This window comes from Hyperoodon ampullatus, assembly GCF_949752795.1.
Source record: "Hyperoodon ampullatus genome assembly, chromosome: 3".
Lineage (NCBI taxonomy): Eukaryota > Metazoa > Chordata > Mammalia > Artiodactyla > Ziphiidae > Hyperoodon > Hyperoodon ampullatus.
In genome coordinates this window covers 48,088,908-48,106,207 of record NC_136916.1, presented here as the reverse complement: position 1 = coordinate 48,106,207, position 17,300 = coordinate 48,088,908, and the positions used below count along the sequence as shown (strand labels likewise).

The 17,300-nt window shown below is 50.5% G+C and overlaps 1 protein-coding gene across 1 annotated transcript in view; it reads right to left on the bottom strand.

Moving 5' to 3' along the window:
- Positions 1–1,174: 1,174 nt before the first annotated feature.
- Positions 1,175–17,300, bottom strand: part of CGNL1 (cingulin like 1) — a 96,761-nt gene continuing 80,635 nt past the window's right edge. Inside the window, exons 13-19 of the mRNA XM_079700650.1 lie at positions 16,750–16,911; positions 13,924–14,013; positions 5,610–5,693; positions 4,618–4,742; positions 3,153–3,261; positions 2,616–2,779; positions 1,175–1,516 (exon numbers count right to left, since the gene is read on the bottom strand). Coding sequence (XP_079556776.1) covers positions 1,375–1,516; positions 2,616–2,779; positions 3,153–3,261; positions 4,618–4,742; positions 5,610–5,693; positions 13,924–14,013; positions 16,750–16,911 — 876 coding nt within the window. The 3' untranslated portion in view covers positions 1,175–1,374. The remainder of the gene's footprint in view (positions 1,517–2,615; positions 2,780–3,152; positions 3,262–4,617; positions 4,743–5,609; positions 5,694–13,923; positions 14,014–16,749; positions 16,912–17,300) is intronic.

Here is a 17,300-nt window from a genome sequence, read left to right as displayed (position 1 = left end):
ACCTGGCCTCTGTGTGTGCCTAGGGATCATCACAGTGGAGGTGACACCAGGAAGGCCAAGAGGAAGTGCCGGGATACCCAGCATCCTCCCAGTGCCTCCCTGAAATTCCATCCCAGCAACGTGGCCTTGCCCAGACCTCACCCAGTCCCAGTTACCTCCTGCCTGGTGCCGGCCGCTGTGCCTCTGTCCCAGAAGTCAGGATTCTTCCAGTTTGCACAGACATGCCTCTGTCTGACTTCTGCTTCCTTCCTCCCTTTCCTGACATAAACCTGAGATCCTGTTCAATCTGCCTCTTGCAGAGGCATCCTACACATCCCCCCAGCTTTCAACAACTTCTTCCTCTTCCACCTCCTCCTTCCTACCCACGCTCACACACGCCTGCTTATCTCCTCCATGACCTTACTGCACATCACCTGCCTCTTCCTCAAGCCTAAGTCCACGAACCTTCCTCCCAAACCCTCACGGTCCCCACCTGGTAACCACCCCGTCCAGGGACGGTGGAGAGAGTGTAGTTTGGAGGCGGGAGGAAAGGACCAAAAAGACACGACAGGAGGGCTCCACCCCCGGCCCCGGAAACCAACATCATTTGTCAAAAACGGTACGTGCATGTCTGCCCACTCCACCTGTGCAAAAGAAATTGCGGCTTGTGACTGGTATTGGTCTCAGCATGGTTCAAAAATTTTAACAAAATTCTAGACAAAATAAGCAACCAAGGACCACGGATACAAGTGACCTCTGACTTCCCTCTCTCCATCAACAAGTTCTTTACCAAGACCACTTGAACTTCTCTTCTTAGGATTAACTGTGCCTTATCACCACAATTCCTTTTTCCAACTCTGATGCCCAGAGTGGTCTTTACTTTCTCCCTCTTGCCTCTGGCTCAGTTATACTTAAAAATCTAGTAGCTTTGTATTTTAAAAAATAATACTCAACAGAGATGTGTGAACTTTACAAACAAGCCACCCCACGAAGCCTCTGCAACATTCCAAAATGGAACAGCAGCAGTCTGTGAGAAGGTCTGATTTAAAATATGTACAGCCTATGCATCTCCCCCGCTTCACAATGGCTATTAAATAGGAACTAGCATTTGGACCCTTTTTCTTGACGGGGGGGCGGAGGGCAGAGAGGAGCAGCAGTGCAGATGGTGCTGCAGACAGCTGTGCAGAACGGGGGCTCCATCCTGCCAAGTGGCTGCAGGCGTCTCAACGCATACCCTGCAATAGCTGCTGTCTAAGCTACCAGAGCTGTGCTGCCATAGAGATCCTAGGAGGACATGACGTCACAGGGAGGAATTATCTGGTCCACGAAGAGGAGGTGATGGCGCTCCCTTCCTCGCCTCCCGCTGCGGGTGGCTGCAGGCCCCTGGAAGTGGGCTCAGATCTGGCTGGCGGCGGTGCTATCCTTGGGGAAGGTGTAGCTCAGCGGCGCCTCATAGAGGCTCCCCCCATCCGTGCTGAGGTCGTCGTCGTCATCGCCGTCCACGTCATCCAGCACTTTGCTTGGCAGCTTCTTAAGTCTGCAAAACAACAGGCGGTGTGTTTCCTGGCCCTGGACCGGGGCTCACCTCCGATCTGGAGGTGAAGGGGTTCTAGGCGCCTGTCTCTCCACCCCAGCAAGTGGCATATAAGCACAGGAACTTAACTTGTCTGAACCTGCCAGTTCCTATAGCAACAGGGAGCAAACTGCCCACCTGAGAGCACGGGAGGCTGCTGCTGACAGGGTGGGCTGGGCAGGGCTGGGGCAAGGTCAACAGTACTGATTTTTCCTTCTGCCTCAAGCTCCAATATGGCTCAGCAGGGTGCTGCCATAAATCCCATCTTAATTTAAAATTTTATCATCTTGTTCACCGTGGGTTGTTTGCATTAATTTTTTTAATATTGCATCTTGATTGAGATTTTTGGTGTCCCCTTAAATTTTGCCCCCTAATGCCAGCCTGGGGCTGGGTTCTCGATAGACGTGCCCTGTTTACAGGATTCTCAACAGGCTCCAGTCTTCTGGGCATTTATAAGAGAACTACCTGGGCAGCCAGCAAAAAGCCCCAGGTCACAGTTGGCCTCCAAGAAAGGCCCAGCTCCATGAATGGGTGTGAACTTAAACTCAACCCCTCACTCCAATGTCCCAGGCAGTGACCCTGAGGCAGGGAAAGCAACCCGGCACCTAATCCCCCATCCTTAGGGCCGTGGCAGGGGAGCTCGAGAGAGCAGCTCTCTCCGGAGACCAGGTTTGGGATATCCTCGTCCTCCTGAGAACACAAGCCACAACTTTATCTCATTTCTCCCTAACCCAGGAGTCCCTAAGGGCTGGTCCAGGAGCTTCTCCCTGCACGGTGGCGTGAGCTAGTCTGACCTGCTCTGAGCCTCAGGACGACAGGGATGATACCTGCCCGGCTGACACCAGGGCAATGGTATGAGGATGACACATGTGACACCCTACTGATCACGTGGGGCAACTGGAGTAGATACAGCCGCTCTCACCCCTAGGATGGGATGACCCCAAAGGTGACAACAAGGGATCAGCTTGAGACAAAGGAGTGGGAGCGCTCTGAAAGCATCAGGCTCCCCTCAAACGTCAGGGCCATCACGGCCCCGGAGGTGGGGGTCGCCGCACGTGCCCACCTTAAGTCCTTCTTCATGGAATTTAGCTGCCCCTGCAGCTGCTCATTCACGTCCATCTGTTCCTCCAGCTCCCTCTGCAGCTTCTTCTTAGAACTTTCCAGTCTGTCTATTTCCTCCTCAGCCTCCTCCACCTGTCGCTTCATTGCTTTCAAGCGCAAGCTCAGCTGCAGGGGGAAGGCAGGCCATGAGCCAGCGGGTCGCCCAGCCCAGCACGGAGAGGCCAGTGGTCCAGCCCCCTTCTCTCCCAGCAACCAAGGTATGACAAAGGGGGCAACCAGCCTCACAGGAAAGTGGAGATGAGACTCTAAGACCAAAAATTCTACTTTTTAAAAGCCAAGTTCAGGGTCTGAAGTTTGCTGAAATCCCCTACTAAAGTGGGCTCTAAAGGCCCCATTCCATGACGCAAGGGGTGGAGTGGAAAGGGCGGACTCAGTCCACTCAACTTCACCGCTTGCCTGCCCACCGAGGCCTCCCCTCCCTCTCGCTTCCCCAGCCCGAGACATTAAATCTTAAAAGAGCTCGCAGAGGGTCCCGCACCTGGTCCTTCTGATCAGTCAGTGACAGATGCTCATCGTCCACCTGCATCACTAGCTCTTTCACCTTCCGCTCCAGCCGGCGGTTGCTGACCTGGAGACTGGCCCGGTCCCTGGAAGAGCGGGGGAAGCAGAACAGAGGACCGTCTCATCCCAGCCCCCCGGGAGGCCAGCCCAGGGCTGCCTGGTGGACGCAGGGTCAGAGAGACTCACAAGTGTACAGTAGGACAGCGCTGCTCGTTGGACAGATGAGGAAACAGGGGCTCTGAGAGGGGGAGGGACTTTGCCCAAGGCTGCAGAGCCAGAGAGAGGCTGAGCCGGAGCCAGACCTGCCCTGAGTGCTCCCAGTCCTGGGCTTTACTTGGTAAGGCAGTGGGTCATAGACTGCCAGGCTGTGAATGTTTGGAGTTTACTCCAGGCTGCCCTGGAGCAAAAAGGCCCAGTCCCAAAAGTCTCGCTGAAAATGGATAATGTAAAGTACTCTATGCACACACACCCACACTGCTTCTAGGAAGGTGAGGGGCCATGAGTAAGAACTGAGGCTGGGGGTTTCCCTGGTGGCGCAGTGGTTAAGAATCCGCCTGCCAAGGCAGGCGACGCGGGTTCGAGCCCTGGTCCGGGAGGATCCCACGTGCCGCGGAGCAGCTAAGCCTGTGCACCACAACTACTGAGCCTGTGCTCTAGAGCCCGCGAGCCACAACTACTGAGCCCACGCTCTACAGCCCATGAGCCACAACTACTGAGCCCTCGCTCTAGAGCCCACAAGCCACGACTACTGAACCTGAGTGCTACAACTGCTGAAGCCCATGCGCCTAGAGCCCCTGCTCCGCAACAGGAGAGGCCACCGCGACAAGAAGCCGGCGCATCACGGTGAGGAGTGGCCCCCGCTCGCTGCAATTAGAGAAATCCCACACGCAGCAGCGGAGACCCAATGCAGCCAAAAAAAAAAAAAAACTGAGGCTGGTCAAGCTTAACCCGGTACTGGCCCTCAGGCTGTGGTCTGAGAACAAGCTGTAGAGAATCACATGTAGTCATCTGATCCTGTGTCCCTTCCACCCACATGCCCATGTCTGACAGATGGCCACTCAGTCTCTGCTTGAATATACCTGGCCCCCCAGAGCAGAGACAGCCCCCTTACCTCTATTCCAGCTCAAACTCAGTAGCTTACAAGGCAGCCTGTCTTATTTAAGGCATGGGAAAAGGAGCAGCTAAGAACTGAGCAGTGGGGAGTCCCAAGTTTTAGTCCTGCTACATCAATATTCTGCCAGGCTACCTTCCTCAAGTCATTTACTTTGGTGGGTCTCAGTTTTCTCATCTATAAAATGGAAACAATTTTCCAGCAAGGTTGTACTTGCTCTGCCTTCCTCACAGGCTTTGGAGGATGGGAAGAGATACAGGTGTGAAAGCATTTTGTAATGTGATGCCCACTACCCACCAGGGCCTCTGCACCACGGCTGGGCCCGTCTCACCTCTCCTCACTCTCCAGACGGTCCTCCAGCTCTGCGATCCTGGCCTCCATCTGCACCACCAGCCCCTCTTTGCTGGACCTGTAGGAACCTTCCAGGTGGATAATCCGGCTCTTTAAGTCCTTGTTCTGGAATTAGACAGGGAGGCTGTGAGGGGCTGTGTCTGCCGGGCCCTCTGTGCAGAGCAGAGCAGAACACAGGGTGGGGCAGTGTTTGGTCAGTGACTGCGGTAAGCCTGCCTTCCACCTTAGGATGTGTGGCCCCAGGAGACCTGGGGATGTATCCAGGGAAAAGCTTTGCACTCATGTCCTGGCAAGCCAAAAGAAGAGGTTCTATCACATTGTTTATAAGCCTGAGTGAAATCTTTGCATGTCCTAAGACTACTGGATGTCAGACAAATGAGGTTGACCTTGGCCTTTTATAAACCTATTGAGGCGGGGACTTCCCTGGAGGCCCAGTGGTTAAGACTCTTTGCTTCCATTGCAGGGGGTGTGGGTTTGAGCCCTGGTCGGGGAACTAAGATCCCATGTGCTGTGCGGCACAGCCAAAATAAATAAATAAATAAACCTACTGGGGCGGGACAGAAGAAATAGGCTCCTTCAGCAATATCCTACATCATATTCGGTGAAGAACTTACATGAATGGCATGTAAAAGAAATAGTGATTCAAGTAAGGTTTGTTAGCAACTCCTGCATCTGAGGACACTGGTTCTTTATTATTCTCCTTTCATTTGAATTTAGCCCTCTTTAGGATCTAGAAACCACACTTGCAATTCTATCTCTCCCCAGCTGCTAAACTCACAAGCACACTTAATATTGTGGGAATAACCTCTCTGGAAAAGGCCTCAGAAACACCTGTACCTCTCAGGTGAGTTACTCTGCAGAGTTCTTGGGGGTGCTGTGCAAAGAAGGCTCAACCAAGGGGCTCTAGTCCAAAGCCATGGCGGGGGTTGGGGGGGGAGGGAGGGAAGGGTTCATGGGGCCAGCTGCCCTCACCTGTCTCTCCAGGGAAATCTTGTCACACTCTAAGTCTTGCTTCACGGCTCGCTCCTGAAGTAGCTCGTTCCGCATCTGCTCCATCTACACCACACAGTGCAAAAGCCCAGAGGTTAGAGGGGGTGTTCCTATAGCCTCTGTGCTGAAATGGTTCGCAGGTATGAATTCCAACAACCAAGTCAGCTCCCCTTTATGACGGGGGCCTCTTGTCTTCTCCCCTTGAATACTGGAGCCGCCCCTTAGATATTCTTGAGTTCTCAACGATTGCAACAATAATGATACAAATACCAATAATACTCCAAGTTAACCCTGCGGTTATGGGTCGAATCGTGTCCCCTCCAAAAAGATATATTAAAGTCCTAACCCCTAGAACCTCAGATGTGAGCTTATTTGGAAATAGGATCTTCACAGAGGTAATCAAGTTAAACTGAGGTCATTAGGGCGGGCTCAAATCCAGTATGACCGGTGTCCTTATAAAAAGGGGAAGTTTGAATACAGAGACAGACATGCACAGAGGCAAGACAGAGACACGGGGAGAATGCCACGTGAAGACGGAGGATTGGAGTGAGACATCTACAAGTGAAGGAGCACCAAAGATTGCCGGCAAACTCCCAGAAGCTAGGAAGAAGCAAGGAAGGATTCTCCTACAGGTCTGGAGGGAGTACGACCCTGCTGACACTTTGCTTGCAGGCTTTTGGCCTCCAGAACTTGAGACAACACATTTTTGTTGTTCTAGGCCACCGAGTTTATGGTACTGATAATTTGTTACAGCAGCCCTAGGAACCGCTACACCTGCTCAGCACTCCACCTATACTATCCTACGACATCCCCACAACAAGCCTATGACGCAGGTAATATCTCTGCTGAGGACATCAGGGCCTGGAGAAGTTAATCAGCTTGGATCATGACCAACCATCCCAGCCCGCCCAGGACTGAGGATGTGCTCAGGCCACGTGACTCTGAACGCTAAGACTGAGGGAGTCCCAGGCAAACTGGGATGAGTCAGTCACCCAACTTGCCAGGGATCTACACAAGTAGTAACAGGGGAAGCTAGTATTCCCCTGAGCTGCTGGCTGCTGCATTACAAGTTCGAGCTTCAGCAAAGGCTTCTGCAGTCAGCATATCTCAGATGCTGCTAGATTTCTCCCTTCTTATGCCAAAAACAGAAGTCAGCAAGAACACTCCAGGTGTCCTGCCAAAGGCTAAGCCTCACCGAGGATTTCTTCTATATTAATAGGAAATGAGCCTAGCTGAGCGGCATCTGGAAAGAAACCCTGTCGCCTGCCTATCGGTGTCTCCATTCCCCATTCCCAGTGGGCCGTAGCAACAGTGAAATGCGCTTCGGAGGCAGAGGCCCCAGACCCTGTTCCCAGGACCGTCCAGAAGAGGGCAACCTGAAGAAGCCCAGAGAACTCTAAGAAGGTGAACCAGGAAAATAAAACTGCCTGTTCCTTCTTAAGGCCGGGTCCGACAGAGGTAAGAGGTGTGCACACAGGAGTCCCTGGATGCCTGGGGAGCACGTGTTAACAGTCTCACCCTGACCAGCCTTGATTTGGATTTTCACAAATCCAAATCCTGTACAAGCACCCTCGTGAGTAAAACATAAGCTCACCCGCTTCCCTGCCATCCACCTGGAGTGCAAGGCCTGAGGAATAATGAGAGGAGACACCACCACGACGGGCTAGGCTTGCATCTCCCACTGTCCTGACCACAGCGTATGCACAGAGTGACAAGCAGAGTGGTGTGGCTGGCCCAGAGTGGGTGACCTGCCCACAGAGGAGGGTGAACCTGTGTGGTCCAAAAAAACGTTCACATTTTTGCATTTCTGACTGGCAGGCTTCTAAGTCAAAGGGGTTCCGAAGTTTACAGCAGAGTACACCGAGGTCCGGGGCAGTTATCCACATCTCGGGAGGGAGAAGGATCAGAACACAGGCCGTGCCTCCTCAAGGCCCAGTACCTCACCTGCTCTGGCTCTCTAGGCTAACTCAGTGAAAAGGCTTCAAATAGATTTAGGGTCTACATACAGCTGTCACGTAAAAAACCAAGATCCGGGAGGCAGCTGGTCTCCTTAGGGCATCCTTGTACGCAGCAGGGGAAAACATGCCAGCCGTGCACAGGCCAGCAAGCAGAGCACATAAAACTCCTCCCTTGGCTCCACGCCCCCGCCTGGCCCCGGGCCCTCGAAAATCACATGCTGCAAAGAGGGCCCTGGACAATTCCTCTAACTGCTCTAGGAGCACCAGGTCCACGGGTAATGAATGCAGCCTCACAGCCCCACTCCAAGCACGGCTGTGAATCAGCCAACACCCCTACAGAGGTCGTCAGCACGGCTGGGCCACGGGACCACGATGTGCCTCCTGGGGGAAACTGTTCTGTTCACGCCTGCTGGGCAGAGGCCAGGACCTCACTTGAGGACACGGCTAAACTTCCACCGCGACGGGAAGCAATTACACAGACGGGGAGCAATGGCCCAGCTTCTCTTCCTGGCTCTGCATCCACCTGCATGTGACCTTGGTCGCCTTACCTCTGGCATGTGGACTCCTCATTTCTAAACAAGGAAGCTGAACAAGGCGGCCTGTAGGCCCTTGGAGCTGGCCTACAATGCAGTGAAAGCACATTCAGTGCCTCCCGCCCGCCGTGTGGCGCTGTGCGGCCCTCCTTCTAAGGCCCCTGTCTCCATCTTTCAGCTACAGTAGCCATTCCATGTCTCCAAACCTTTAGGGGCGTCCCCAGAAAAGACCCACTCGGTCAGGGTGAGAGCAAGTGTGTGTTTGTGAACACATATGTTTGAGTGCCGGGGGTGGGGTGGCCTTGGAATGATGGGGTGGGCCCATGCATTCGTTCAGACTGTATTATCACAGCCCTAGGCTGGACATCGTGACAGTACCTGACCTCATTATAGGCTCGTGGGGGACAAATGAACAAGCCCTGTCCCTGTGGTCAGTGTTACTGCAATGGGGAAGGACAGCATGCTGGCATGGGGTGCACGGCAGTGGTCAGAGACCAGACTGGGAGAGTCAAGGAAATTCTCCAGAGCAAGAGACGCTGAGCTGAGATCTGAGAGCTGAGTGGGAAGTCAGAGTCAGGCAGGGTGGGGACGGGGCAAGAAAAGAAGTGCAGCTCTCCTAGCCAGGGACCGCTAATGAGAAAAGGCAGGAGTTAAGAAAGAGGAAGGGGGCTTCCCTGGTGGCGCAGTGGTTGAGAGTCTGCCTGCCGATGCAGGGGACACGGGTTCGTGCCCCGGTCTGGGAAGATCCCACATGCCGCGGAGCAGCTGGGCCCGTGAGCCATGGCCGCTGAGCCTGCGTGTCCGGAGCCTGTGCTCCGCAACGGGAGAGGCCACAGCAGTGAGAGGCCCACGTACCGCAAAGAGGAAGGGAGCGCTGGAAGAATCGAGAGCACTGAGGTGGACACGCGGGGAGGCAAGGGGACTGATTAAGAGCTCAGGTGGCGAGGCAGACAGGGAGCAGTCACACAGGGCCCGTTATAATACTGTGACCACAGCGAACATGTGCATTGCACTTAACAAAGGAAGCCTGGAGCATTTTTATAGCATTATCTCATTTCATCCTCACCACCACCTGATGAGGTGGGTATTATTAACATCCCTAAGTACCCCTAGAGTCCAGGGGAGTTTGCAGATACAGGTGTGGAGACTGGGTGATGCCAGCTGAAGCCACAGGACAAATGAGCTCACCAAGGAGAAGTGCATGAAGAATGAGGAGAACCGTGCCCTGGGAAGGCCACCTTGCTCCACTTCGTTAGGGGAGGTATGGAGAAAACCAGGACACTGACCTGCTGCAAAGGCCCAGAAGGGCGAGGACAGAGGAAGATGCATCTAGGTTGGCCAGGAAGATGGCTCTGGGAGGCTCAGCATAGACGGGAGAGACAGGGAAGCCCCTCTTCTCTAGAACCGCAGCGTGACACATGACCGCTCTGAGCCGAGGGCTGAGGGGAGCTCAGGTAAGGGGTTTGCAAGACAGATGCCCACAGCTGTTAGCAGACCGAGGGGGAGAATCACCGAGGAGGAGACAGTTACAGGTGATGGACTGCAGCGGGACTGGAGTGTGACAGGAGACTGTCCAGGGAGGGAGGGAGGGAGGGATGCAGGCCCACGCTGCAGGCAGCACGGGAGTGGGAGAGAGCCCGGGGGGGGACGGTAAGCCAGGGCTCGGGGCCCAGGAGGCAGCAGGAAGGGAAAGAGAAGAAGGGAAGGGAGATGATTTCCCCAAAAGTTAAGGGATAAGGAAGACCTGGAGGCTTGTCGAGAGAGAGGAAGAGAGAAAGAGAGAAGTTTAGTTGCTGGGGGCGGGGGTGTGAGGCCAAAATCCACCAGAAGGCAATAAAAGGCCGTGGGGGCAGAGGCCAGGGGCTCGTGGCAGTTGTACAGCAACTGCGTGAGGAGGCAGGCAGTGACTTCCACAGCTGTGCTCCAGGCCTGAGGAAGGAGGAGGGAAACAGAAAGAACCAAGAGCCCCTGGTGACAGGTGCAGAGTGACTACGAGTGTCCACGTCTGACCCTGTTTAATCCTCCCAGGTCCCTCAGTGAAGGGCAAAACCTAGAAGTAGGAGGAGTTCCGGGGGGTCTTTGGAGCCTAAAAGGAAGCAGCACCTCCAGTGGCATGAGGCAGAGAAGCGCTGGGGAGGGATTTAAAGATTGCCAAGGGGTCCACAGCGCTGGGCCCAGGCTGGGGTTCAGGACAAACTTAAAGAAGCGGCCATCGACCGAGGTCTTGCTCCCTCAGGGCTACTGACTGGAAATTCTGGATCCTTCCAGGAAATGAGCCTCGCAGTACAGAGGGGCACTCAGGAAACAGCATCCCGGAGGTCTCTGCAGGTTCAAGACCTCCCAGGAGCGCCCCAGGCAAATGTGAGTCTCCAAAGGAAAAACAAAGCAAAACAGTAATTATTTATACCCTACCACATCCCCTCAAAAGATGGCTATTAAAAGGGAAGTGTAAAATAAATCAGAGTGAAGAACAGGAAGGAACAAATGTGAGACCATAAAACTTAACAGTTACTGTCACTGGACAGTCAATTTTCCTTCAATCTTTTGGCAAACATGATAGGCTTCCTTCAGTTCTTCAAAAAGGAGAGCCAGACCCTGAATTCTAAAATAAATACACCAGCTGTACACCTGAAACTAACACAAAATTGTTAATCAACTATACTCCAATATAAAATAAAAACTTAAAAAATAAATTAAGTGTGAAATAAACAAATTTTAAAAAAACACCATGTGGAGCCATACACAAGGAATACCACGTGGTGCTATGGACAATACCCCCAAGGATGGGCTTCACCAAAACCCACAAGTGTTTCAGTCGACTCCCTCAATACTGTGATCCCCAGGAATGGCCCCATGACTTGTGAATATTCCAAATAAGACTCTTCTCACCCTGAGCCCACACTGGGAACAAAAAAAAAAAAAAAAAAAAGAGAGAGAGAGAGGGAGAGAGAAATGGCCTCTGGCTTAGCCAGCTTCCTCCTTTGGACCAGGGAAGTAAATCTGAGGCTGAGAAAACATTTCTTTATGTAAGCTTAGCGCTTTACGTTGCTGTTTACCCTTCATCTATATTAAGTAGACCAAACAAAAATCTTCCAGGCGAATTAAAAACAGAAGGGGAGCTGAAGGCAACAGTTATCACAGCTGGATTGAAAGAATGCTAAACCCTGAGCACGTTGATCGGAAATAACAGTATCAGATTCCAGTGGGTTTATGTCAGAGGCACCCGTGACCTGAGCCAGCTCTCAGGATTAGAAGCAGCTGCCTTCTGGGTTAATGAAAAGCCAGAGATATTTATGATCACTAATAATAATATTTAACCCCATCACCTGTGTTTACCATTGGGCTGTAAAGGGGTTGGTGAGCACACACTCTTGGCTAGTACTAAAAATGATACTCAGTCACAAGAAAGGAAAATTATTATTAACCAACTGTACACATTGGGTTTTTGAGTAGTCTTTACAATAGGAGGTAGTTCTGAGACCAGGATCATTTTAATTAAAGAAGAAAAAAAAAAAGAAAGAAAGGAATCCCATTCTGATCTTTCACGTGCTGACTGCAAAGCAGCCTTATTTCCCAGGCTCATATTCTGGTGGTTGCATCCCCCTGGTGCAGACTGAGGAGCAGGTGTGAGCCAGCCACTCAGGGGCAGTTCCTGAAAATGACTGCAGAAGCCTCCAACTTTATCCACTGGGATTTACCCTGCAGTTGCCAAGGCAACAGGGCAGCTCTCCTCTTGCCTGCTGGCTGCCTGGGTTGAACAAATGGTCTTTCCACTGGGCTGGGTTATCCTGGCCTCCGTGGCCAAGAGAACACCTCTCCATCTCGGCCCAGATCTACTGTTAACTGTAGGCACTCAGCCACCAGCAGTCACACAGCAGTGCCCAAGGAGCTAGAACATCAGCCTGTGGGACACATTTAGAACACCAAGCTGGGCCATCTGAATCCTGGACTCAGGAGGAGTGTCAGGAGAAGATCAGGTGGAAATAAATCCTCACTCATATTAAGAGACACTGTGGCATTATTTTTAAACTTTGGCACAGAGACCCAAACATTTGGGGCGTTTTTACCACCCTCACTGTCCGATGCTGGGATGATGGGAACAGGTGGGAGGTGGTGGGCTTTTGCTCCACGCTTCTTTCAAGCCTCGAGACCCTAAGCAGCCACTTAGCCTCGTGAGCCCTGAAAACAACAAAAGAAAGCATGCAAGGCACGGGCACAGCACCCAGCACCTGGAGAACCCTCAGTAAGGGCGGCAAATATCGTAAAGGGAAACATGGTTTTAGAGGAAGGAGAGGAAAAAGGATTTCTCTGGATTTAAACAGACCAAAAGCCAGTAAAGCACCCACTATTTTAGTCAAATTTCCTTCAACTTTAAGAATATCCTGGGGGGTGCGATGAATTGGGAGACTGGGATTGACATATACACACTACTATGTATAAAATAGATAACTAATGAGAACCTACTGTACAGCACAGGGAACTCTACTCAGGGCTCTGTGGTGACCTAAATGGGAAGGAAATCCAAGAAAGAGGGGATATATGTATACATATAGCTGGTTCACTTTGCTGTACAGCAGAAACTAACACAACACCGTAAAGCAACTCTTCTCCAATAAAAATTAATTTAAAAAAAAAGAAAGAATATCCTGAGCTTGTATCTAAAAGGAAGGCCTTAGAAGGGCTGGGAACTTACAAAGAATGTTGCCAGCATTTACTGAGCATCAGATGTTAAGCACAAGAAAGTGGAAACAAACACATGAAAAGGATAGAATGTTTGATCTCACAACCGCCTCTCCTGTTCTCTGTCCCTGGAAACAGCCCAGCTGAGGCTTCATTCAGGCCCCCTTTCTCCTGCCCTTACTCCCATCCCCTTCGAGAACACTGTGTATGCTTCACTGTTCTGCTCAACGACCTTCCAGGGCTCCCCATTGCCTTCAGGGTACAGTCTTTTCAAAATCCCTCAACCTGCCTCTCCTGTTATTCCCTCACTGAAACCAGAAACCTAACCAAGCACAGCTCCAGAAAATGCTAAATAGACCCTACTTCCCAATCCTTGTTCACACCCTCCACCATATCTAGGATTCCTTTCCCATTCCTTACTTTGTCTAAATCTTACCCTTTCTGCAAAGACAGCTCCGGGCCAGCCTTTCCCTAAGAACTCCCACTGTCACCCTCACTATCATGGTCTTTCCCTCCTTAGCTGCCTGACTCTTTCACTTGGCAATTTAGTACCCACTGCTTTTTCTTTTTTTTGCGGTACGCGGGCCTCTCACTGCTGTGGCCTCTCCCGTTGCGGAGCACAGGCTCCGGATGCGCAGGCTCAGCGGCCATGGCTCACAGGCCCAGCCGCTCCGCGGCATGTGGGATCTTCCCAGACCGGGGCACGAACCCGTGTCCCCTGCATTGGCAGGCGGACTCTCAACCACTGCGCCACCAGGGAAGCCCTGCTGACAAAGTTCTTAAAGGAGAAGAATGCATATCATTTACTTCCCGTGGCACTAATACGGTGGTAGCTACCAAATTTCATGATTGCTTGTTAAACTAATGATTCTTAGAGCCTCAGCTCTAAAAGCACTTTGCCTATTGTGACTAATACATTGTTATACATAACCACTCTGGAAACTTCCACTCTGTATGCTCCATGTTACATATTACACCTCCCTCTTAGTGACTGACCCCACCTTCCATCCTTTCCATCAGCCAGGGACTTTCTCTCCCTCCTCCAGCTGAATCCTCAGGTTTAACCTCTCACATTTCCTTTTTCATGCAGGATGATCCACTCACCACTCAACTACAAAACAGTACCTGTTCCCTGCCCCGAGTGATCCTCTCAGACAGAGAATCCGAGTTGTTTCTTTCTTCTTCCAGCTCCATCTCCAGTTGAGACACCTTGTCCTAAGAAAGAAGTCACAAACACAGCCTATTTAACTTGCACTGACCAAGTTTTTAGGAGCAAGGACTGCCCTGTGAAAGGACAACCCCAAGGGCAAATCAGAGCTGAACACCATGAATTAGAGCCTGGAGGAAAGATGTGTCTTTTTCTCATACTGTCCAAAGTACATCTTTTTAAAACTGTGTTTTATTGCTTTCATAATGTAAAATATAATTGTGCATCTAGAAAGTACATAAAAGGAGAAAAAAATATTACCCCAAACCCTAACAAGCACTGAGGATATTTTAGCATGTTTCCTTCAAGCCTTTTCTTTTTCCTTATGAATCAGTAATTTTACAAATATCTACCTAAGCTTAACAGGTATCTGTTAAAAAACAATGTGGAAACCAAGATATTGTCCAAGGCACACTCCTCTAAATACTCTAAACTCAGGACAATGTTCTTCCTCTCTCCTGCTCAGGGTTTCCAAGACCCTCAGGAATGGAGTCTAGAACAGCCTTTTGCATCTGACTTTTTCTTCCAGGGAACCTCATATACTTAGCACCATGCACTCCCAAATCCCCATCAGAGTAACATAAAGGCAGTGCCAGCCCATTCTGCTAAACTGAATATTCACAGAAGAATAGGAATTTCTATCTTCCTTAGCCTTCCTAATTTAACATCACTGAGTGTCAAGAGAAAAGTACTTCAAAGTAGCTTTGTGTACCAAAAAAAAAAAAAAAGAGGCTTTGAACACAAACCACCCCACCTAGAACTGGGGGCTTGCGGGGTTTGTACATGTGTTTCTCCTGCCACCGGCCAACGTGTCATGTCTGGATTATGTCAGAGCCATGAGCCAGACACACAAAAAGCAATCAGCATTACGAGTTTCTGTGTGAGCCTGCAGCATCTGTACATAAATATTGTCTCTGCGATTGTCAAAGTTGGCTGACAAGCCTCCGTATGCACCAAAAATAAAACAGAACTCGTGAATGACTAAATGTCTGTGAATGCCTTCCCTGTTGTGAGCGAAATCTACAGAGAACCCAGAAAGCTCTCTCTCCCAGGAGTCCAAAGACCAACTCAGAACAGCTGGGTCCTGCACCAAACTTCCTTATTTGTTCGGTGGTTCCTGACCCCTCCAAGGCCAGTGTCACTCAGAATCACCAAAGATCCACAAGTACCACATTTACATAGGACAGTCACCTGAGTTTCTGAGTTTACAGACAATCGCCTTTATTGAGAGAGCTCTTGAGTCTGAGAATTCATCTGTTAAGTGCTAGTAAAGGAACAAGCAAGATATTAGTCCCAGCAAGACAGTCTTGCCAGCCACCTCTTAGGGAGAAAGCACCCTTGGGTGTGCCTCACAGGGGTGGGGTCTTGAGAGCTGTTCATTTTATAATTAATGGAGAAATAGGTCAAATACTGCACAGGGGCAAATGAAGCTTAGCTATGCCATGGCTTCTACACCTTGAGTTAGTAAAAGGAAATGTTCTTTTTAGTCAGAATATTCTAGAAGGAGATGACCTGGCAACTTTGCCTAAAAGCACCTCTTCACAGGGCTCTCTTCTTGCCTATAATCTGTACTGTACAGAACCCAGCAGGAGACTTCAGGGGGTCAGGCCAAGGGTCATCACGCCAAAGGTTCTCACATCACTGCCTGACGAGGTTTTAGCTTGTGTTTAACCAGATTGTTTGGGTCCTAGAATAATCACTTCCTAGTTACCTGGGTTGACCTTAGCTTGCCTTAAAATGACCTCCCCTAATGAGATTAGAACCAGGACATCAGCAAAATACACAGCAATCTTGAGGGGGAGGGGCACAACACCCTAACCAGGTAATTCTAAGCCTCTAAAAGGGTCCATCTAATGAAATCTTTAATGGTTGAAACATCACTCCCTGGATATAAACTGCTACTAAGTCCCCTGGAGGTTTTAAAAGTTATTTCTATTGACTTGTGAAGTTGAATCAGGAATTCCACTGATTTTAAATTCCAGCTCTCTCTCCCTGGCCTTGAGCACTGTCTGATTTTTATCAAAACCTTGACAATGTTAACTTCTCCCATAGGTCTGGATTGATGTTAAGGTTCTTCCTGTCATTCTTGATAGGCTGTTCATATTTGGCTTCTATTACTTGATTCACATTTTTCTAACGTGTTGTATTTTCATCTTGTGAACAGCTCACCCCAGCTGGTGACTCCACTGAGAACTTTCTGATAGACTGTCTTGGACTATGTATACATGGTGTGTCCAAAAGTGACCTGAGCTGGTTTACTGCCAGCTTTGGCATAGCTGGATCATCTGTGAGGGGAAACGGGCCAGAATCAGGCAACAAAAGCGGAGCATGTGGTGCAAGAAATGAGTGCTCGGGTGTCCCTAGGAGTTGGATGGTTTGGATGCAAGGCTTAGCCCTTCTCTAGATTCACAGCAGTCTTGTCTCCTTTGTAGTTGGAAACACCACCCAAAGCAACAAACAGATAAAGAACTATCTACGTCCCCTTATGCAAAATCTCCTAACTTCCTTTGGACTCTTGTTTTGCTTCCTCTTCAAGACAATGACGACACTACATAAATTATTTCCCTCATTCCTTCCAGCTCTGATGTCTTATGAGTCTACAAACTACTAGCTTCTTCCTCAAATCAAGAAATGACTTTACTGTCTTGCTGTTCAAGAGAAAAAAAGCCAAAGACTTCCCAAAGGCTGAGGCGTGCACGGAAAGTCTGCTTCCCTCGAGTCCCACACCAGCGCCGCCCACAAACCTCCAACTGCTTGATGAGTCGGCTTCGGTCATCCTTGAGGTGACTCTTGGCTTCCAGCTCGTACTCCAGGTCCTTGAGCGTCTGCTCCAGAAGCTGCCTTTTTGTGAGCGCTTCCTCCTGAGCTCTCTGGTAGTCCCGTAACTCTTCCTCCAACAGACGTGTCTGGAATGAGGAGGGGCTGGGGTGCTTATCTGGGCACGTCAGGAGCACAGAGATCTCGTCAATGTGCAGGCTGACCCCAAAGAGGACTGGGCAGCCCCCACACTCCACTGGGGTTCAGAAGCCCGTGAGCAAGTGCCACCTTCTTCTGGGCCTCAGTTTCCTCTTCTGTAAAAAGAAGCCGCTTTTCCAGCTACAGAGAGCAACCCATTGGGTTATAAATTCAATTCAGTAGATATTGGCCAGCGTTAAATATAACAGAAAAAAGTATCAGAGTAGTACAAGCAAATATTGTTTTGTGAAACTTTTCTACTAGATATTCATATACTTGTATGGATGCACGTATTACTGGGTTACGAGGCAAGATGCCTTTCTTACTGTAGGTCATGGCC